The sequence below is a fragment of the Rhodnius prolixus genome, unplaced genomic scaffold, assembly GCF_049639745.1.
Source record: "Rhodnius prolixus isolate KJV_2025 unplaced genomic scaffold, Rpr scaffold_7, whole genome shotgun sequence".
NCBI classification, from domain to species: domain Eukaryota; kingdom Metazoa; phylum Arthropoda; class Insecta; order Hemiptera; family Reduviidae; genus Rhodnius; species Rhodnius prolixus.
This window is the reverse complement of record NW_027411582.1, coordinates 17115411-17139625: the sequence shown is the minus strand read 5'-3', so window position 1 is coordinate 17139625 and position 24215 is coordinate 17115411. Positions and strand designations below refer to the sequence as shown.

The window sequence follows — 24215 nt, the reverse complement described above, 5'->3', positions numbered from 1 at the left end:
AAAGGACACCCTAAAAAAAATTATAGGTACATTCAGGGCCGTCGACAGGATTTTGGGGCCCAGAAATATACAGGGTGTTCCAGCATTAAGACTACCGTTACTTCTAGAGGTGATTCTGGGCATCATTTGCGACAAAAAATTCTATATAAACTATGGCTCAATTCGGCTCAGTTTTATAGATATTTTTAATTTTATGTTTTTTTCAAGGTATTACTACCTTTTAGCAAACAGTTGTCTATATTTCACAAACTATTAAAGCTACAGTTATTTCAATAAGCTCATTGGAAAGAAGGTTAAATTTCCTTTTAAATAAGATAATTTGTATTCCAAAATAATAATATCAAGTATTTCACTTTGTGGCCCAAACATAAGAAATAGCAGCAAGTTTCTAATTTTATCCAAAAAACTTTGACTTCATTTTTCTCAAAAGTATTATATAAGTTTAAAACGTGCACTACTCATGAAAAAACGTCTACATACAAACACCTTTCTAAAGGTACACCATGAATAGTGGTTCTTTTAAAAACTGATGCAGAAATCTCTTATTAATTGCAAAAAAGTAGGCCTCAAAACAGCGTCGGCATTATGAAAGGAATTCACCTATCATAAGAATATAATTGATCAGAAACATCAAATCCTGTATCATTTTTTTGTTCATCGTTACATCAATAAACCTGTTGACCTATTCAGTTCAGTTAGAACAGAAAAACAACACGCCAAATGAAGAAGTCTCGGAAATCAGAACTTAAATCAAAAAATACAATAAAATAAATTAGATTTGTGTGAATTATATCTGAAAAAAGGACAAAAGGCGTCCTTTCCTAATTTAAGAAAGGACAAGGACAACCAGGTGATAAAAAAAAGAGACTGTCCTTTCCAAAAATGGGCAGTTGGCAACCCTATTCTCATTAGAAGTTTTGACTTATGGGATTTCTGTAAATAATAATATAGCCTTCTAGGAAGGTTTCAGCACCAGTATAACCTACCTTTGAAGTTATATTCTAAATAGAAAAATAGGGATTTTTTAAACAACTTGTTGCCAAATTAGTTTTACTTTTTTTTCACAGAGCTTTTACGAGAATATTAGAAAGAAAACTATTTATCCAAAGCTGTGTTGCTGATCTAAAGTTGGTAACAATGAAAGTTAGTATTTTATTGAAGGTAGTGACCTAGAACGGATAAAATTATGAGTCCACTTCTCTTATAATCTAGTGTAAATCTTATCTCTTAAGGGGCAATCTTTGGCAAGCCTTTCTTTCTCTAAGGATATCTAATTTTAGCTGGGGAGTGAAAGGTGAAAGGATGAAGAAAGTTGTAGATCTTGTTTACAAATACTACGAGTATGTATGTAAACAGTGTATGTAGCTGTATGTGGAGCTATGGTTAGCAATCTTCGTCTAGAACAGGGGTCGGCAACCCGCGCCTCTTTATCCAAATTTTGTGACTCTTTAGCCTGTCCAAAAATAAATTGTATATTTTAATTTTATTGGAAAAAATGAAAATTTCATTTATTAAAGTAAAGATATTTTTTCAAAAAGAATTTTAAATGTAATAGGTTTGAAACTGAATAGAGTTATCTTAAAATAAAGTACATAATTATACAGGGTGTTCATTTTAAGACGGAATTTCATGCTTAAACGGTTGAACTGAGCGAAAAAATGGTAGAGGAAAAATTTGTTGCCCGTCAACTCTAGTTTCAGAATATGTAACTTAATTTTAGATTACTGCCCGCATACGCGGCTGATGCATGTACTGTGCCTTTGAAGGTGCCTCCTCAGATACAAAGAGCAGTTGATAACCTCCAGGTTAACCTGGCTTGCGAGCCAGAGGAGGCACCTTTTAAGACACAGTACATGCTTCACAAGTTGAGTAAAGTGCATTATTTGATAAATTAAGGAATAAGTTTGATCCTTTACATGAAAGATATTGATCACTTAAATATGTGACAGGAGGTTTCCAATTTTTTTGGCAATTAAACGCAACTCTCCCAAAATTACCAAATAATTATTAAACCTTGTTTGTAACAGATGTAAAATTAATTTTTAGCCATTTTGTGTATGCTTGAGAACATCTAAAGCTCTTAACATTTGATTTTTCTTAGAAAAATCACTCGGAAAACGACTTATTTCCCGATATTCAGAAAAATACTAGCTTTACTGCCTTGGCAATATTTTTAGTAAAAAGGGGATGAAAAAATACATAAAAATGACCTATCGTGTGCACTTCTTTCTCTTTGATAACAAGTTAAAAAAATTGAAATATGATTAAAAATACCAGTTTTTGAAATGGCCTAGCACCATTAATTTTGAAGATATCAAATTGCGGTTTCCGGTTTCTTTCATAACTTTTTATACTCTTTAAAACTGTGTATATGAAAATGGGGGTCAACTGCAAACCCTCACTTTTGGACGCGCGTCAGCCGCGTATGCGAGCAGGAATCTAAAATCAAGTCACATATTCTGAAACTAGAGGCGACGGGCAACAAATTTTTCCTCTACCATTTTTCGCTCAGATCAACCGTTTAAGCATGAAATGCATTTGAGCCGACTTAAAATGAACACCCTGTAAAATACTTTCATTCAAACACAGGTTTAGTTATTATTTATTTGTTTATTTACTTTGCAACATGTGAAAATAAATCTATAAAACATTTAAATGTTATTGAATATCGCAAAATAATAATTTGTGAATACAAATGATCTACAGAGTTTTTTACTCTATCATCCTTGCGGATATTGGTAAGATTTATTAAAATTATTTAAGAAGAAATGGCTCTCTACTTGAAATAGGTTGCCGACCCCTGCCCAAATTTGTGTATTTGTTTTCGTTATTCTTAATCGCCTAATTACCGTTTATTACATGAACCCACATAGATACCGCGACTTCCTTACAGTCTGAAGAGACCATAGTAATCATCATTGTCAGGGATATCCTGTAGTCTAGAGACTGCTTCTCCTGCATTACACGCATCTATTTATCTTTCGTGATTTCTAATTTACATATTGTATATGTTTATAAAGATTGTAAATTACTAAATAAATAATGAAAAAAAGGTTGGACCATATGGAAGTTGTATTGAAGGATATATTTGTTCAAAAGTAAATTGATTACATTCGCATAGAATATGTAAACATAATATTAACCAATAAATAAAATCCAAGGCCTAGACCTGGGAACGCAAAGTCCACGTTACATATTGGATGTGGAAAAGTTAATTATCTAGTTTCCCTTTCGTCCTTAGATTGTTTTTATTTGATAAGTTTTTATTGAAATTACCAGCACTTATTAACTTGCCAAATATAACATGCACGCAACTAATTTCGAATTGGTATTTTACCACGAGTCTGGAATTGCTTTTAAAATATTCTAGGGCTTTTACAGTTATCGAAAATGAGAGCAAAAATAAAGTAATTGGTTAGTCATTGTAACCAATATTTTCTAATTTTCTATTGGTTTCTGAAGTTAATTCTTATGAATAAGAGCAACCCAACTTGTATATTTTCTTAAAAAACTTACATTTTAAAAAGTTAAGCGCGTTCGACTGTTGTGAAAAATATAAAATGGCCATTAACTATAAAAACTCGAAATTTTAATAAAATACTATAAGAATATTGTTTGGTGGGATGTTTCCTTAATATTACTAATAGAACTACGGTGGTAGTCAGCCAAATGATAAGTGGTTGGTACATGTTTTGGTCTCCGCATTAGAGCTTGGGAATTACGCACACAAATAGAAGCTCTCAACCCTTGTGCAAAGCCCGTTTTTACCTTTTAGATAGAGGTTCAGGACCTCAGTACGAGCATGATTTCATTTTTCACAGAATTCAGGGTCTCTTTTCTTCCTTGTAAAAGCACTTGCGTCCTCCCTAGTTAACTAGAGCAATGCATTCGTGAAGTGGTGCAAGATTTTTTGAAAGAGCATAGAATGCTCTGGTAATCTAAAGCTCTAGAAATTGCAGAAAAAGTGATTGCAATGACTATTATGACGTTGTAAAACGTTTGGTTGTTTTGCCCTGCGTTCGACGTGTATACACTGTGGGGGGGGGGTTTAAAACTAAATTCCACGCTTAACTGGTTAAAAAGTTTTGTATTAGGGTTGTTTAGAGTACAAAAAATACGAGTACACAAATCAAGTACCTTTTGAGGTTTAATCAACCCACATACTTTTAACTTTTAAAACTCATTTTTGTTTTTCAATTGTTAATAAATCTTATTTTACAGATGCACTCCTAACAACCCTTCCCATATGTCGTTTATTTCTATTTAATTGCCTTTCAATCATATGTATGCATATTTTGTACGACATTAGTCAAGAAACTTAAGCATTAGCAAGATTAACTAACATACACTCGCAATGTACGCCTTTATCTTGTTTGTCATCGTAGCATTCACCATAAATACTGGTAATATATTTTTTAATTTAAACTTGCAAATATATGTATATATTCTTACAAGCCAATGTATAAGAGGTTTGAGGTTTATGAGGTAAAAGTATACTTCAGAAAATTAACAATTTTAATTCAAGAGATGCATTTTCGCTTGGACCAGTCGATATCTATAGCTGAGCTAGATTATGCAAATAGCCATAATTGGGGGAAAGACAACTTCAAAAACAAAGAGAACTGAGGGAAATATTTGCTGAAATGAGCACCAACTTACTTTATTTTGGCAAATCAAAACAAAGAAATAATTGCTGGAATGACATAGAATTGATTTTGGCACTCAACCGATATATTTATACAAGTACTGGTACACTACGAAATTGATAGAGTATCTTAAAGCATCATACTCAGGGGCGGCTTAACCTATAGTGCAGGGTGTGCAATGCACAAGGGCGCCGCCGTCTCAGGGGGCGCCGCGGCGCTCCCTGAGACAGCTAAGAGCATCGTCTTGGACCATCATGGTACAACAATGATATGACAGAAGCGGCCAGCCAGCGCGGTGGCGGCAGTTATCAAACGCGATAACTTAGTTAATAGTTATAGCCGCGGGGTGGGGGGGTCAGGCCTAGGGGGCGCCAGGGTTTCATTGCACACGGGCGCTACACGAACTAGAGCCGCCCCTGATCATACTCAAATATCCTTTTTCAGGATTAAGTTCATAGTCTTTGCGAAAAGGTACGGGTAGCTAGGTAGCCTTGTTATTTGTGCCATGAATGGCGTACTATTATGGAGAATTATTGTGTGACATATGTAGATGAGTTAAAGAATTTACGTATTTGGGAATCTATGTAATTTCTTTCATATTTTGTTGCTTAGTATGTGCACATATATCTTTTTGTTTTTTTAAATTTTGCAGGATGCTGTATTAAATGCTACGATTGTAGTACTGAAAGGAACAAGAAATGCTTCGATCCATTTGTAAAAAATGATATGGGTCAAACAGAGTGTTCTAGTTCTATTACCGCGAAGCTGACGGACGTATTTGGTCCAATAACTGGGGGAGCTCCCAACGAATATGTCTGTGTTAAAACCAACACTAGCAGTAAGAAATTTGTAAAATATAATTTCAATTTAGTTTATAAAAAGAGGAAAGTAATGATTTTATACTGTAATGATTTAATATTTTTGTTTTATTTATTTATTTCAAATATTTATTTAATTTATTCTTATTTTACCAGATTGTTTCCCTTAAAAAGATTTGCTCAATTCAGGTCGCTCAGCCCTGTCCTCCTGGGGACGATCATTTTAATCCAAAACGTTCCTGTATTGCCTTCGATGGTTACCATCTGACAAGTGCTCCATCTCCTCATGCCCCTTGTTCTTTTGTTTTTGAGCCGTTTGTATATCTTCTAACCATTTCAACGGCGGCTAACTTCAGAACCTAGTATTCTCTTAAGTCCAGGTGTCTCTCTTCCTATTTTGACCCTTTACTCTCCTCATCTGTTGATAATTTTTTCTTTAAGTTTGTTTTTAACCTAGAGTTGAGGAAACAATCCTCTTTAATCGACTTTGGCATTGAATTCTACATTCTTATATGATATACTCTTTAAGAAGAAGTAGCAAATTGAAAGTTTGTTCTATTTCTTTATCCCAATCCCTGATTGAAAATGAAGGTGCTCTCGGTCAGGTATGTAAAATCCACTACCGTAGAGACTGTCTGTCGCACTTCATTTCCAATTCCCAGGTACTTTTGCAAAGTCTAACCTATAGAACTAGGCTAACCAACAGAACTTTGGACTAGAAAAGGTAACATCGCTTTGATAGTGCTTTCAATCAGTACGTGATGCCCGTTTTACTTACTCCAGCTGTACAGTGTTCGTGAAGATTGCAAAGAGAACCGAGCAATTATGGGTTTTCCCCTGTAAAATCCGTTTGTTCGTCTTACGAAGAATGAAAATATGGTTTCAACCAATTGGTGTCTCTCTCTCTCTGATGGTGTAAACGAAAAATTGAAAAAATAAGATAAAAAATTTTATCTTTCACTTCTTACACAGGTGGTAAATAATATTTATAAATTCCATAAATTCTTGTGTTTCAGCTGCTGGATCAACAAAAATAGTACGTAGCTGTGTTGATAAATTAGAAAAAAACAACTATTGCGAAGAGCTGAAAAAATCATGGTTGACTGGCACTGTACACTTCTGTGGAACGTGTGAAAGTGATGGTTGTAATGGTGCTGGGAAATTAAAAGAAATATGGTTAGCGATAATTGTGGCTAGCTTAGTTTGCGTTTTCCAAAACTTTTACCAAATTTGTGGTGAAATTTGGATATGAAGCCTTTACGCAGCCCTATTGTGCCCAAAATTTCTCGTCTTTTTTGTTTATCGAAATTTGCCTCAATTCTTTGTTCTAAAATTAAAGATTAATTTTATTACTAAAATATATTATTTTTTGTAAAATGTTCAATGTTCAATATAATTGATAAAACAAGTTTTTATTATTTCTGAACTACTGGACTTTAATTAAGAATTAAAATTTATAATATTTATAACAAAATATCTAAATACATTTGTAATAACTTTGTAGACTTTGAAGGAATCAGAGACACAGTCAATATGTTTGCTATTTATAGACTAATAACTTATACTTTACTGATGGACAAACATACATAATAATAAACTAGACCTGAACAGAATTTCAACATAAAACACTTGAATGAACTAAAACAGTAACAAAAAGTACAACTCTAAATAAGGAAAGATATTAAATGAACTGAGACGCTTTTCACAATAAAAGTAATGAAAATTAAAATCTGAATACACAATAAAGTGGGAGTCTTGCTTGTTTCAGTATTGTTGATGTAATTAATTGGCAGTTAAATCAAAATTCATTAACTATCTTGGTGAAAGCATTTTTTTTTTTAAGTTTTGAATTCGTTTCATTAAAAAACTGTGTATTAATAGATAGTTTGATAACTCGTTTTAAAATCAATGTAAATAAGTGATTAGGGCTTCTCTTCGCTGCAAAAAAAACCAGCGTAAGGCTGGAAACATAGTGGAGCGGCGAGCAAAGCGGCGATGATAGCGAAGAGCAAAGCGGCGAAATCAAACACAGGTAAACATATGGGACCGCTCATAGTGGCGAGCAAAGCGAAGATAGAGCAACGCTATCTCTAGAGAGTAGAGCAAAGCGTTATGACATGTTTGATTACTTCGTTCTCATCACGCTCAATTTGTAAAGGTTATTTTTCAAAGGTTATGGATATTGATACATTATTGGTTTAGTTTGTTTAAAGAAACCTCTGTGGGGCCATAGTATTTGTGAAGCTACAATAGTTTTTAATAATTAATAGTTTAAATTAATTAACAATTAGTAGTTAATGGAGAATTCAGGTAATTTTTGCTACATTTAATTTGGTTCTCATTCCCTTAATGCTAACTTTCATCTAAGTACTAGGCAAAATTAAATTACATTTTCACGTCCTACTACTTCTGATCAGGACGAATTCTCCAATCCTTCTTCTGTAGCGTCGTACTACTCCAGTTTTTCAGATGAACAACATTAATTTACGACAAATCATGGGGTAGTGATTTAATAAAATTATTGTGTTTTTTTAATTGACTAATTTCTTTTTATCTGCATATATTTCTATTTATTTTGATTTTCTTATCTTAAAGTAACTGATAGGATTAATGGGGTTACACAGATTTGTATTTAGTTAATTTTTCTATATTGTGCCTAACTTTTGTTGTGAGTTGTATTATTCAAAAACAATAAAATTTGATTTTGATTAATGGGGTTACACTGGGCTAGTATGTAATCAAATGTTGTTAAGACATTCGAAAATACGCATGAAACTTGCCAGGATGCTCCCGAAGTTGTTGGTACAAGTGATGAAATTCACCAAGTTCATTTCTAAACTTATTTATGTCATGTACACAGCAGCTCCTACTACTAAGCTGCTGCAAATACCAAAGTTTCAACGAAGAATTTTCATATAAAAATAGTTCCTCCATCTTGTTTTGTCAAAAGGAGAACGCGACTAAGCTCGTCACTATGTGCATGCGAATCTTTGCTCGCTGCTCGTCGCTCTCTTTGATCTGAAGCAGCTATCATCGCCGCTCAACTCGCCGCTCCACTATGTTTCCAGCCTAAAGGTATCTAAGAAATTCTAAAAAAATATTAATTACAAGTTAATGCTGTGAAATTGCTTAAATGATATCAATTAAAAATGAATGAATTAACTAACCAGAACATACGAGTCAAGACAAAACAGTAATATTCATTTTTAAGTAATTATGAAATAATAAAATTTGCATGCAAGAATAATAAAAATATAATTGAAATTTAAAATTAACAATTAATAATCCCTAAATCGCTAATTACATATTTACTAATAACATTTTATTTTTGGTTATCAAAAAATTAATGAATACTTTGGTCACTCTGCTTAGATAACCTTCCTTTACCAGCTGAGCTGCCATCTTTAACTCGTTACTCGTGTCTCTTTATTAAGGTGATTCTTTTAAGTGAAGTTTTATTTCTAAATTGTGTTTAAGTTATACTTAGTGCGTGATATACAGTTTTAGTGCGAATGGTGTTATGAATTATTTTAAATTGTGTCAAGTGTCAAGTGCTATTGGGCTGGTAATCTAGTGAGATGCTGATGAACTTGGATATTTTTTAAACCAGGTAAGACTTTATTATCAAATATTTAATTTACATTTATATCATGGTTACATGATAATATGTAGCATTTTGTCATTTATTACCTACAAATTAATATTGATGCTACGTCATGACCACTTACAGTGTTGGGTTTATTCTTTTTAATTTTGAATGTAACAAAAAGTGTTTAAATGGATTTCTAAACGTGTCGATGTATTCTTTAATCTTTTCTGTTTAACTATCAGTTTAAAAACAGCATTGTTAAAAACAGCTGGGTTATGATTGTTGCAGTTTTGTGTTTATGTGTCGACGACCTGAGTTACGTCGAGCTAAAACACTCCTTGATCTTCTTGATTCTAAGAGACTTTTCGGTTGTTTAAACGGATCTTGGATTTTCATAACCTTCTAAGAGGGAAGATTGCATCAGCAACGTAGAGGAGCTTTAACCACTTATTCGAGCTGAATTTTATCAAAATCGGACTAAGCGTTATAGAAATATTGGTAATAATAGTTTTAGAAAGGGCCTTATTTGGGTGGCGCAAACTCCCCTCCTTATGAGGCACGGCTCGAGACTTTTAAAGTGCAAATCTGTACGAAATTTCGATTCGAATGACACTTCATTCATGAAAATCAGTTCACGTGTCGATAATTTGCAACGATTGCTATACTTCCCCTTAACAAGTGTAAGAGCTGATCGCCGCTTTAATATTACGTAGGGGAGCCCTAACCCTATCATCCTACCAAATTTTAACAAAATCGGGCCAAGATTTACAGAGTAATTAGTAATAATAATTTTGGAGGGGGCCTTACATTAAGGGGGCTAACTCCTCCCCCATTCGATGTACAGCGTCGGGACCCCCAAAAGGCACATCTACATAAAATATTGAATCGAATGACACCTCATTCATGAAAATCGGTTCACGCGTTTAGGCGCTACGTTGTTTACAAAAAAGGTAACAACAAGAACAAGAACAAGAACATTTTTTGAAAAAGCCGTTTTTGCTCATTTTCGGCAACTTTTTTCTCGAAACCTATTAGATCTGGGTGGTTGCAAAAAAATTACAGTTATAAAGGAGGGTTTGGAGTAAGATTTAAAGAAAGTTTGGGAATTTTATCTTTTATAGAAAAAGAGAAAAAAATTGTCAAAGTTGGGTGTTTTTCAACGTTACGCTTTTTCGTGCAGTTTTTGATGGTCAACCCTTATACAACTGTCCTACCGGACAGTTTTAATAGGAAGGTATTTGTACGTAAAAAGCAAATTTAAACTGCGATTTCAGACCTTCCTTTTAAGAGGAGTAATCAACCCTTATATAAAATAGGAAGGTATTTGTACGTAAAAAGCAAATTTAAACTGCGATTTCAGACCTTCCTTTTAAGAGGAGTAAGAAAAATAAACGGGCGATTACAGTACTTCTCCCTAAAAGGCAAAGAGGCAAAGATTTTGAATCGAACGACAATTCATTGATTTAAATCGGTTCACTCATTGATAATTTTAACGATTTCAGTACTTCCTCTTAGTAGGTGTAAGAGCATGATGGCACTTCACAGCCATGTAGAGGAGCTTTAATCACTTCTTCGTGCTAAATTTTATCAAAATCGGACAAAGCGTTATAGAAATATTGGTAATAATAGTTTTAGAAACGGCCTTACTTGGGTGGGGCAAACTCCCCTCCATATGAGGCGTAGCGACGAGACTTTTAAAGTGCAAATCAGTACAAAATTTCGATTCGATTGACACTTCATTCATGAAAATCAGTTCACTTGTCGATAATTTGAAACGATTGCTATACTTCCCCTTAACTAGTGTAAGAGCAGATCGCCGCTTTAATGTTACGTAGGGGAGCCCTAACTCTATCATCCTACCAAATTTTATCAAAATCGGGCTAAGATTTACAGAGTAATTAGTAATAATAATTTTGAAGGGGGCCTTACATAAAGGGTGCTAACTCCTTTCTAATTCGGTGTACAGCGTCGAGACCCCCAAAAGGCACATCTACATAAAATTCCGAATCGAATGTCACCTCATTCATGAAAATCGGTTCTCGCGTTTAGGCGCTACGTAGTTTACAAAAAAGGTAACAACAACAACAACAACAAGAAGAAGAAGAAGAAGAAGAAGAAGAAGAAGAACAACAATTTCTGAAAATGCCGTTTTTGCTCATTTTCGGCAACTTTTTTCTCGAAATCTATTAGCTCTGGGGGGTTGCAAAAAAATTACAGTTATAAAGGAGGGTTGCCCTATATTTTAAAGAAAATTTGGGAATTTTATCTTTTATAGAAAAAGAGAAAAAAATTGTCAAAGTTGGGTGTTTTTTAACGTTACGCTTTTTCGTGCACTTTTTGACGATCAATCCTTATACAACTGTCCTACCGGACAGTTTTAATTATTTGCAATAGAATTCTGACAGGAGACTTCCTCTTATTGCGGTGATTGCATTTTAATTTTCTCATAACATTACTTTAAAAAACAAAAATGAAATGCACTAATCCTGAATTAACTGATTGGTGAGGAGCCCGTCGTGTCCTACAGGTTTTTGCCAGACATTCCTTGTTTGTAATTATTTGCAATAGAATTCTGACAGGAGACTTCCTCTTATTGCGGTGATTGCATTTTAATTTTTTCATAACATTACTTTAAAAAACAAAAATGAAATGCACTAATCCTGAATTAACTGATTGGTGAGGAGCCCGTCGTGTCCTACAGGTTTTTGCCAGACATTCCTTGTTTGTAATTATTTGCAATAGAATTCTGACAGGAGACTTCCTCTTATTGCGGTGATTGCATTTTAATTTTTTCATAACATTACTTTAAAAAACAAAAATGAAATGCACTAATCCTGAATTAACTGATTGGTGAGGAGCCCGTCGTGTCCTACAGGTTTTTGCCAGACATTCCTTGTTTGTAATTATTTGCAATTAGAAATATGTCTTGTAATAAATAGTTAGTGACTTCTATTGAATGAATTCAATTCATACATAATGTAATGCTACAATGTACAGTGGTCAAAAAAAGTATTCATACACTTAAGTTTTCATATTTTATCTACTGAACTATTGTTTCTAGGATGACTATTTCTTCAGCACTGAAATCGAAGATAGTAACAATGAATTTAATGCTCTCATTTTCTTTTATAAACATAAAGAATTGATTAAAAAGCAGAAAAATAATTTATTGTATGCAAAATAAGTATTCATACACTCAGTCTGAATGTTATAATTAAAGCAAAACTAAAGATCTAATATTTTGTAAGCAATCCCTTTGTTATTGCCTGAAGCCTCCTTGGCATAGATTCCACCAGGTTTATTGTCTCTTGAGATGTGATTTCTGCCCATGATTTCTTTAAATTGGTTCTGAGCTCTTTTCTGGAAGAACAGTTCAATTTTCGAATTTTCCTCTCCAAACTAGACCATGAATTTTCAATAGGGTTTGATTTTTCTACTTTTTAATCAATACTATATGTTTATAAAAGAAAATGAGAGCATTAAATTCATTGTTACTATCTTCGATTTCAGTGCTGAACAAGTAGTCATCCTAAAAACAAAAGTTCAGTAGATAAGTAAAAAAACTTAGTGTATGAATACTTTTTTTGACCACTGTATTTAAGTTGCATTCAATGCACGAACTTTGTAACCATAAAGTTGTTTTCTTTAATTTCAAATTGACATAAAGAGCAATAAACTGAATAAGTTGAAAACTAATTGCTGCAAATTATAAGCATTACTAAAACTTATTCGGGACTTTTATTATACTTGAACTAATTAAAAAAAAAAGATGATATTATCTGGTACATCGGTGGCTAAAAGTAAAATCCAGATTATATACTTACAACTACTTGGGTTATAACGTTATAAGGTTCGCAATTGTCGTGCAAACTGTTTGGTGCCTACCGTTTAAATCATTGTACGAGTATGTTAGTTATGAATACCCGAACTGCTGTTTAAGGCAGCTTTAGTCTAGAGGTTACGAAACGTGGGTTTCTAAATGGATCGATTACTACTTCCTCAAATTTGTTATAAATTTACTCATACACAATTGATTCTCATTTAGAGTTGCCAACTCTTAAAAGTTCCCCCCCAAAAAAAGGACACCCTAAAAAAAATTATAGGTACATTCAGGGCCGTCGACAGGATTTTGGGGCCCAGAAATATACAGGGTGTTCCAGCATTAAGACTACCAGGTTACTTCTAGAGGTGATTCTGGGCATCATTTGCGACAAAAAATTCTATATAAACTATGGCTCAATTCGGCTCAGTTTTATAGATATTTTTAATTTTATGTTTTTTCAAGGTGTTACTACTTTTTAGCAAACATTTGTCTATATTTCACAAACTATTAAAGCTACAGTTATTTCAATAAGCTCTTTGGAAAGAAGGTTAAATTTCCTTTTAAATAAGCTAATTTGTATACCAAAATAATAATATCAAGTATTTCACTTTGTGGCCCAAACATAAGAAATAGCAGCAAGTTTCTAATTTTATCCAAAAACTTTGACTTCATTTTTCTCAAAAGTATTATGGGTCATTCCATGTCAAATCAACACGGGGTCTGAACCTCACCATCTCCGATTTTCTTGAAATTTGGCACATGTGTACTATTGGTATGGACTTGGAAAAATATGAAATTTTACTGTGATATGTCAACTGGTTTATGAGTTACAGGGCTGTAAAGTTGCCAGAAATGGGCTGAAAAACAGGGAACCCCGTGTTTTTGAATTACTGTGGAAGCTTTCCTAATTGAGCTACAGACTTGGGATTGGTGTCATTTTGTAGCATATATAATGCCCTTTCCTGTAATATGCGACACCATATGGGTTAGGATAAATAAAGTTTGTTAAATTTAAATTTAAAATTTAAATTTTTTAAAAGGTATATAATTTAAAATTTTAAAATTAATTCTATGAATAGCTAGTAGTGTTATGAATCACTGGGCAAAATATTAATTTGGGACGATAATGGCGTCATTGTTAAAAAAATTTAAGACTAAAGCTCCAATCCGATTAATTCAACTCTGAATTCATGTTAATACAATAATGCTAATAATAATTCCACTAATAAGTCCCAAGTAAAACATACTGTTAAGTAATAGGATCTCTTTATTATTTTAAGCTTGAAAAGGCTTCATTTGTTCGACATGCATCACTTTCTAGTAGGACATATGTAAGTTCTTCCTGTCAGAGTCACAGGATCAATTTTTATCAAAACATCCACTACTGAGACCCAAATAATATCGGCATTTCTTGGATGCGAGATGATTTAGAGGGTCCAGCTGGATGAAGAAAAGTTACTTTTACTTCATCAAGTTCTTCATTTTTCTCTAAAACATATCCAAGCCACCAGTTTCTTTATAGACTACACTGATATAACCTGATATGTCGGCTAATTTTAGTTTATCAGGGAATTTTGAAACTTCCATTTCGCAAGCTTCTGATTTCATAGAAACGTTTTTAACCAATATTTTGGATTGACTTCTGGGAATGAAAGCATGGTATTGCTGTGTTCCTTTAATAGCCAATGCTTGAGCAAACCGATTTTTTAAAAAACACTCAGATTCAACATAGTCTTCCTGGGTTGAATATGCAGTCTATGTTGGTGATGTTTTCTACTGCCCACTCAAAAAGTTGTAGTGAAGTTTGGATTTGATTTTCATAGGGTCGTTGCAAACTGGCACGAGCTGCCAGTCTCTTTACCGAAACCCCTACGCCATCACAAGGCCCTTTGCCGACTTAAACCAACTTAAAGAGGCTGTTATCTGAGCCAAAGAAGACTGTTCTTGAACAAAGATATTGAATTGAATTATTTTTGTATAATTTGATTAACTGCATAATTTCATTAAAATAATATATTATAATTAATATGAATAATTACTGTAATCATAATTATTAATTCTAAAAATGATTTCAAAATCAATATTTTAAATCTTAATAATTATTAATTATGATTCATTGATTCATTATTACTATTTTCAATTTATTTATTACTTTAATTTTATTAAAATATATTTTCCATGAAAAGGAGCTTAAGTCTTAATTTTTTTTAACAATGAAGCCATTGTCGTCCCAAATTAATATTTTGCCCAGTGATTCATAACACTACTAGCTATTCATAGAATTAATTTTAAAATTTTAAAATATGTACTTTATAAAAAATTTAAATTTTAAATTTAAATTTAACAAACTTTTATATCCTAACCCATACGGTTTCGCATATCACAGGAAAGAGCATTATATATGCTATAAAATGACACCAATCCCAAGTCTGTAGCTCAATTAGGAAAGCTTCTACAGTAATTCAAAAACACTGGGTTCCCTGTTTTTCAGCCCATTTTTGGCAACTTTACAGCCCTGTAACTCATAAACCAGTTGACATATCACAGTAAAATTTCATTTTTTTCCAAGTCTATACCAATAGTACACATGTGCCAAATTTCAAGAAAATCCGAGATGGTGAGGTCAAAAATGGTCTTTTTTTGTGTTGATTTGACATGGAATGACCCTTATATAAGTTTAAAACGTGCACTATTCATGAAAAAACGTCTACATACAAACACCTTTCTAAAGGTACACCATGAATAGTGGTTCTTTTAAAAATTGATGCAGAAATCTCTTATTAATTGCAAAAAAGTAGGCCTCAAAACAGCGTCGGCATTATGAAAGGAATTCACCTATCATAAGAATATAATTGATCAGAAACATCAAATCCTGTATCATTTTTTTGTTCATCGTTACATCAATAAACCTGTTGACCTATTCAGTTCAGTTAGAACAGAAAAACAACACGCCAAATGAAGAAGTCTCGGAAATCAGAACTTAAATAAAAAAATACAATAAAATAAATTAGATTTGTGTGAATTATATCTGAAAAAAGGACAAAAGGCGTCCTTTCCTAATTTAAGAAAGGACAAGGACAACCAGGTGATAAAAAAAAAGGGACTGTCCTTTCCAAAAATGGGCAGTTGGCAACCCTATTCTCATTAGAAGTTTTGACTTATGGGATTTCTGTAAATAATAATATAGCCTTCTAGGAAGGTTTCAGCACCAGTATAACCTACCTTTGAAGTTATATTCTAAATAGAAAAATAGGGATTTTTTTAAACAACTTGTTGCCAAATTTGTTTTACTTTTTTTTACAGAGCTTTTACGAGAATATTAGAAAGAAAACTATTTATCCAAAGCTGTGTTGTTGATCTAAAGTTGGTAACAATGAAAGTTAGTATTTTATTGAAGGTAGTGACCTAGAACGGATAAAATTATGAGTCCACTTCGCTTATAATCTAGTGTAAATCTTATCTCTTAAGGGGCAATCTTCGGCAAGCCTTTCTTTCTCTAAGGATATCTAATTTTAGCTGGGGAGTGAAAGGTGAAAGGATGAAGAAAGTTGTAGATCTTGTTTACAAATACTACGAGTATGTATGTAAACAGTGTATGTAGCTGTATGTGGAGCTATGGTTAGCAATCTTCGTCTAGAACAGGGGTCGGCAACCCGCGCCTCTTTATCCAAATTTTGTGACTCTTTAGCCTGTCCAAAAATAAATTGTATATTTTAATTTTATTGGAAAAAAATGAAAATTTCATTTATTAAAGTAAAGATATTTTTTCAAAAAGAATTTTAAATGTAATAGGTTTGAAACTGAATAGAGTTATCTTAAAATAAAGTACATAATTATACAGGGTGTTCATTTTAAGACGGAATTTCATGCTTAAACGGTTGAACTGAGCGAAAAAATGGTAGAGGAAAAATTTGTTGCCGGTCAACTCTAGTTTCAGAATATGTAACTTAATTTTAGATTACTGCCCGCATACGCGGCTGATGCATGTACTGTGCCTTTGAAGGTGCTTCCTCAGATACAGAGAGCAGTTGATAACCTCCAGGTTAACCTGGCTTGCGAGCCAGAGGAGGCACCTTTTAAGACACAGTACATGCTTCAGAAGTTGAGTAAAGTGCATTATTTGATAAATTAAGGAATAAGATTGATCCTTTAAATGAAAGATATTAATACTTAAATATGGAGGCAGGAGGTTTCCGATTTTTTTGGTAATTAAACGCCTCTCTCTCAAAATTACCAAATAATTATTAAACCTTCTTGTTTGTAACAGATGTAAAATTAATTTTTAGCCATTTTGTGTATGCTTGAGAACATCTAAAGCTCTTAACATTTGATTTTTCTTAGAAAAATCACTCGGAAAACGACTTATTTCCCGATATTCAGAAAAATACTAGCTTTACTGCCTTGGCAATATTTTTAGTAAAAAGGGGATGAAAAAATACATAAAAATGACCTATCGTGTGCTCTTCTTTCTCTTTGATAACAAGTTAAAAAAAATTGAAATATGATTAAAAATACCAGATTTTGAAATGGCCTAGCACCATTAATTTTGAAGATATCAAATTGCGGTTTCCGGTTTCTTTCATAACTTTTTATACTCTTTAAAACTGTGTATATGAAAATGGGGGTCAACTGCAAACCCTCACTTTTGGACGCGCGTCAGCCGCGTATGCGAGCAGGAATCTAAAATCAAGTCACATATTCTGAAACTAGAGGCGACGGGCAACAAATTTTTCCTCTACCATTTTTCGCTCAGATCAACCGTTTAAGCATGAAATGCATTTGAGCCGACTTAAAATGAACACCCTGTAAAATACTTTCATTCAAACACAGGTTTAGCTATTATTTATTTGTTTATTTACTTTGCAATATGTGAAAATAAATATATAAAACATTTAAATGTTATTGAATATCATAAAATCATAATTTGTGAAAATACAAATGATCTACAGAGTTTTTTACTCTATCATCCTTGCGGATATTGGTAAGATTTATTAAAATTATTTAAGAAGAAATGGCTCTCTACTTGAAATAGGTTGCCGACCCCTGCCCAAATTTGTGTATTTGTTTTCGTTATTCTTAATCGCCTAATTACCGTTTATTACATGAACCCACATAGATGCCGCGACTTCCTTACAGTCTGAAGAGACCATAGTAATCATCATTGTCAGGGATATCCTCAGGGGCGGCTTAACCTATAGTGCAGGGTGTGCAATGCACACGGGCGCCGCGGCGCTCCCTGAGACAGCTAAGAGCATCGTCTTGGACCATCATGGTACAACAATGATATGACAGAAGCGGCCAGCCAGCGCGGTGGCGGCAGTTATCAAACGCGAGCGCCCTATGGGCGGCTTCTTTTTCGAACATTTTGTTTCAACTCGAAATAAACCTTATTTCACGTATTTAAAATTTAGAAGCGGCCAGACAGCGCGGCGCCGGTAGTGCGGCGGTGTCAACCGCGAGCGGCTCCTTTTTCGACCATTTTGTTCAACTTAAAATCAACCTTATTTCACGTAATTAAAGTTTATACTATTAAGCGGGGGGGGGGTCAGGCCTAGGGGCGCCAGGGTTTCATTGCACACGGGCGCTACACGAGCTAGAGCCGCCCCTGGATATCCTGTAGTCTAGAGACTGCTTCTCCTGCATTACACGCATCTATTTATCTTTCGTGATTTCTAATTTACATATTGTATATGTTTATAAAGATTGTAAATTACTAAATAAATAATGAAAAAAAGGTTGGACCATATGGAAGTTGTATTGAAGGATATATTTGTTCAAAAGTAAATTGATTACATTCGCATAGAATACGTAAACATAATATTAACCAATAAATAAAATCCAAGGCCTAGACCTGGGAACGCAAAGTCCACGTTACATATTGGATGTGGAAAAGTTAATTATCTAGTTTCCCTTTCGTCCTTAGATTGTTTTTATTTGGTAAGTTTTTATTGAAATTACCAGCACTTATTAACTTGCCAAATATAACATGCACGCAACTAATTTCGAATTGGTATTTTACCACGAGTCTGGAATTGCTTTTAAAATATTGTAGGGCTTTTACAGTTATCGAAAATGAGAGCAAAAATAAAGTAATTGGTTAGTCATTGTAACCAATATTTTCTAATTTTCTATTGGTTTCTGAAGTTAATTCTTATGAATAAGAGCAACCCAACTTGTATATTTTCTTAAAAAACTTACATTTTAAAAAGTTAAGCGCGTTCGACTGTTGTGAAAAATATAAAATGGCCATTAACTATAAAAACTCGAAATTTTAATAAAATACAATATGAATATTATTTGGTGGGATGTTTCCTTAATATTACTAATAGAACTACGTTGGTAGTCAGCCAAATGATAAGTGGTTGGTACATGTTTTGGTCTTCGCATTAGAGCTTGGGAATTACGCACACAAATAGAAGCTCTCAACCCTTGTGCAAAGCCCGTTTTTACCTTTTAGATAGAGGTTCAGGACCTCAGTACGAGCATGATTTCATTTTGCACAGAATTCAGGGTCTCTTTTCTTCCTTGTAAAAGCACTTGCGTCCTCCCTAGTTAACTAGAGCAATGCATTCGTGAAGTGGTGCAAGATTTTTTGAAAGAGCATAGAATGCTCTGGTAATCTAAAGCTCTAGAAATTGCAGAAAAAGTGATTGCAATGACTATTATGACGTTGTAAAACGTTTGGTTGTTTTGCCCTGCGTTCGACGTGTATACACTGTGTGGGGGGGGGGGGGGTTAAAACTAAATTCCACGCTTAACTGGTTAAAAAGTTTTGTATTAGGGTTGTTTAGAGTACAAAAAATACGAGTACACAAATCAAGTACCTTTTGAGGTTTAATCAACCCACATACTTTTAACTTTTAAAACTCATTTTTGTTTTTCAATTGTTAATAAATCTTATTTTACAGATGCACTCCTAACAACCCTTCCCATATGTCGTTTATTTCTATTTAATTGCCTTTCAATCATATGTATGCATATTTTGTACGACATTAGTCAAGAAACTTAAGCATTAGCAAGATTAACTAACATACACTTGCAATGTACGCCTTTATCTTGTTTGTCATCGTAGCATTCACCATAAATACTGGTAATATATTTTTTAATTTAAACTTGCAAATATATGTATATATTCTTACAAGCCAATGTATAAGAGGTTTGAGGTTTATGAGGTAAAAGTATACTTCAGAAAATTAACAATTTTAATTCAAGAGATGCATTTTCGCTTGGACCAGTCGATATCTATAGCTGAGCTAGATTATGCAAATAGCCATAATTGGGGGAAAGACAACTTCAAAAACAAAGAGAACTGAGGGAAATATTTGCTGAAATGAGCACCAACTTACTTTATTTTGGCAAATCAAAACAAAGAAATAATTGCTGGAATGACATAGAATTGATTTTGGCACTCAACCGATATATTTACACAAGTACTGGTACACTACGAAATTGATAGAGTATCTTAAAGCATCATACTCAGGGGCGGCTTAACCTATAGTGCAGGGTGTGCAATGCACAAGGGCGCCGCCGTCTCAGGGGGCGCCGCGGCGCTCCCTGAGACAGCTAAGAGCATCGTCTTGGACCATCATGGTACAACAATGATATGACAGAAGCGGCCAGCCAGCGCGGTGGCGGCAGTTATCAAACGCGATAACTTAGTTAATAGTTATAGCCGCGGGGTGGGGGGGGGGTCAGGCCTAGGGGGCGCCAGGGTTTCATTGCACACGGGCGCTACACGAGCTAGAGCCGCCCCTGATCATACTCAAATATCCTTTTTCAGGATTAAGTTCATAGTCTTTGCGAAAAGGTACGGGTAGCTAGGTAGCCATGTTATTTGTGCCATGAATGGCGTACTATTGTGGAGAATTATTGTGTGACATAGATGAGTTAAAGAATTTACTTATTTGGGAATCTATGTAATTTCTTTCATATTTTGTTGCTTAGTATGTGCACATATATCTTTTTGTTTTTTTAAATTTTGCAGGATGCTGTATTAAATGCTACGATTGTGATAGTGTTTTCAGCAAGAAATGCTTAGATCCATTTGTAAAAAATGAGATGGGTCAAACAGATTGTTCTAGTACTCTTACCTCGAAGGTAACGAACTTATTTGGTAAACTACCTGGGGTAGTTGCAACCAACGAATTTATCTGTGTTAAAACCAACACTAGCAGTAAGAAATTTATAAAATATAATTTCAATTTAGTTTATAAAAAGAGGAAAGTAATGATTTTACTGTAATGATTTAATATTTTTGTTTTATTTATTTATTTCAAATATTTATTTAATTTATTCTTATTTTACCAGATTGTTTCCCTTAAAAAGATTTGCTCAATTCAGGTCGCTCAGCCCTGTCCTCCTGGGGACGATCATTTTAATCCAAAACGTTCCTGTATTGCCTTCGATGGTTACCATCTGACAAGTGCTCCATCTCCTCATGCCTCTTGATCTTTTGTTTTTGAGCCGTTTGTATATCTTCTAACCATTTCAACGGCGGCTAACTTCAGAACCTAGTATTCTCTTAAGTCCAGGTGTCTCTCTTCCTATTTTAACCCTTTACTCTCCTCATCTGTTGATAATTTTTTCTTTAAGTTTGTTTTTAACCTAGAGTTGAGGAAACAATCCTCTTTAATCGACTTTGGCATTGAATTCTACATTCTTATATGATATACCATCCTCTTTAAGAAGAAGTAGCAAATTGAAAGTTTGTTCTATTTCTTTATCCCAATCCCTGATTGAAAATGAAGGTGCTCTCGGTCAGGTATGTAAAATCCACTACCGTAGAGACTGTCTGTCGCACTTCATTTCCAATACCCAGGTACTTTTGCAAAGTCTAACCTATAGAACTAGGCTAACTAACAAAACTTTGGACTAGAAAAGGTAACATCGCTTTGATAGTGCTTTCAATCAGTACGTGATGCCCGTTTTACTTACTCCAACTGTACAGTGTTCGTGAAGATTGCAAAGAGAACCGAGCAATTATGGGTTTTCCCCTGTAAAATCCGTTTGTTCGTCTTACGAAGAATGAAAATATGGTTTCAACCAATTGGTGTCTCTCTCTCTCTGATGGTGTAAACGAAAAATTGAAAAAATAAGATAAAAAATTTTATCTTTCACTTCTTACACAGGTGGTAAATAATATTTATAAATTCCATAAATTCTGTGTTTCAGCTGTTCTATCAACAAAAATAGTACGTAGCTGTGTTTTGAAACCAGAAAAAAACAACTATTGCGAAGAGGTGAAAAAAAAATGGTTGGCTGGCACTGTACATTTCTGTGGAACGTGTGAAAGTGATGGTTGTAATGGTGCTGGGAAATTAAAAGAAATATGGTTAGCGATAATTGTGGCTAGCTTAGTTTGCGTTTTCCAAAACTTTTACCAAATTTGTGGTGAAATTTGGATATGAAGCCTTTACGCAGCCCTATTGTGCCCAATATTTCTCGTCTTTTTTGTTTATCGAAATTTGCCTCAATTCTTTGTTCTAAAATTAAAGATTAATTTTATTACTAAAATATATTATTTTTTGTAAAATGTTCAATGTTCAATATAATTGATAAAACAAGTTTTTATTATTTCTGAACTACTGGACTTTAATTAAGAATTAAAATTTATAATATTTATAACAAAATATCTAAATACATTTGTAATAACTTTGTAGACTTTGAAGGAATCAGAGACACAGTCAATATGTTTGCTATTTATTGACTAATAAGTTATACTTTACTGATGGACAAACATACATAATAATAAACTAGACCTGAACAGAATTTCAGCATAAAACACTTGAATGAACTAAAACAGTAACAAAAAGTACAACTCTAAATAAGGAAAGATATTAAATGAACTGAGACGCTTTTCACAATAAAAGTAATGAAAAGTAAAATCTGAATACACAATAAAGTGGGAGTCTTGCTTGTTTCAGTATTGTTGATGTAATTAATTGGCAGTTAAATCAAAATTCATTAACTATCTTGGTGAAAGCATTTTTTTTTTTAAGTTTTGAATTCGTTTCATTAAAAAACTGTGTATTAATAGATAGTTTGATAACTCGTTTTAAAATCAATGTAAATAAGTGATTAGGGCTTCTCTTCGCTGCAAAAAAAGCCAGCGTAAGGCTGGAAACATAGTGGAGCGGCGAGCAAAGCGGCGATGATAGCGAAGAGCAAAGCGGCGAAATCAAACACAAGTAAACATATGGGACCGCGAATAGTGGCGAGCAAAGCGAAGATAGAGCAACGCTATCTCTAGAGAGTAGAGCAAAGCGTTATGACATGTTTGATTTCTTCGCTCTCATCGCGCTCAATTTGTAAAGGTTATGGATATTGATACATTATTGGTTTAGTTTGTTTAAAGAAACCTCTGTGAGGCCATAGTATTTGTGAAGCTACAATAGTTTTTAATAATTAATAGTTTAAATTAATTAACAATTAGTAGTTAATGGAGAATTCAGGTAATTTTTGCTACATTTAATTTGGTTCTCAATCCCTTAATGCTAACTTTCATCTAAATACTAGGTAAAATTAAATTACATTTTCACGTCCTACTACTTCTGATCAGGGCGAATTCTCCAATCCTTCTGTAGCGTCGTACTACTCCAGTTTTTCAGATGAACAACATTAATTTACGACAAATCATGGTGTAGTGATTTAATAAAATTATTGTGTTTTTTTAATTGACTAATTTCTTTTTATCTGTATATATTTCTATTTATTTTGATTTTCTAACCTTAAAGTAACTGCTAGGATTAATGGGGTTACACAGATTTGTATTTAGTTAATCTTTCTATATTGTGCCTAACTTTTGTTATGAGTTGTATTACTCAAAAACAATAAAATTTGATTTTGATTAATGGGGTTACACTGGGCTAGTATGTAATCAAATGTTGATATAGACATTCGAAAATACGCATGAAACTTGCCAGGATGCTCCCGAAGTTGATGGTACAAGTGATGAAATTCACCAAGTTCATTTCTAGACTTATTTATGTCATGTACACTGCAGCTCCTACTACTAAGCTGCTGCAAATACCAAAGTTTCAACGAAGAATTTTCATATAAAAATAGTTCCTCCATCTTGTTTTGTCAAAAGGAGAACGCTTCTAAACTCTTCACTATGTGCATGCGAATCTTTGCTCGCTGCTCGTCGCTCTCTTTGATCTGAAGCAGCTATCATCGCCGCTTTGCCCGCCGCTCCACTATGTTTCCAGCCTAAGGCTGGAACCTCTGTGGGGCCATAGTATTTGCGAAGCTACAATAGTTTTTAATAATTAATAGTTAAAATTAATTAACAATTAGTAGTTAATGGAGAATTCAGGTAATTTTTGCTACATTTAATTTGG

General features: G+C 33.6%; 3 protein-coding genes across 6 annotated transcripts in view; 2 read left to right on the top strand and 1 right to left on the bottom strand.

Annotated features, from left to right (window-relative positions):
* LOC141447079 (protein Skeletor, isoforms B/C) overlaps positions 1-24215 on the bottom strand; it is a 186912-nt gene that overhangs the window by 116082 nt on the left and 46615 nt on the right. The window lies entirely within an intron of this gene.
* On the top strand, positions 4245-6866 carry LOC141447084 (UPAR/Ly6 domain-containing protein crok-like). The gene is made up of 3 exons (XM_074114278.1): positions 4245-4403; positions 5299-5484; positions 6481-6866. Exons 1-3 carry the CDS (start codon positions 4355-4357, stop codon positions 6714-6716), a joined length of 471 nt encoding a protein of 156 aa, XP_073970379.1. The 5' UTR covers positions 4245-4354; the 3' UTR covers positions 6717-6866.
* Positions 8871-22389, top strand: LOC141447083 (UPAR/Ly6 domain-containing protein crok-like). 2 transcript variants are annotated; one of them, XM_074114276.1, is made up of 5 exons: positions 8871-9074; positions 16180-16255; positions 19785-19966; positions 20861-21049; positions 22048-22389. In XM_074114276.1, the coding sequence occupies exons 3-5, from the start codon at positions 19918-19920 to the stop codon at positions 22281-22283; spliced, it is 474 nt and encodes a 157-aa protein (XP_073970377.1). In that variant the 5' UTR covers positions 8871-9074; positions 16180-16255; positions 19785-19917; the 3' UTR covers positions 22284-22389. The 2 variants fall into 2 exon arrangements, with proteins under 2 accessions (XP_073970377.1, XP_073970378.1); XM_074114277.1 differs by lacking the exon at positions 16180-16255.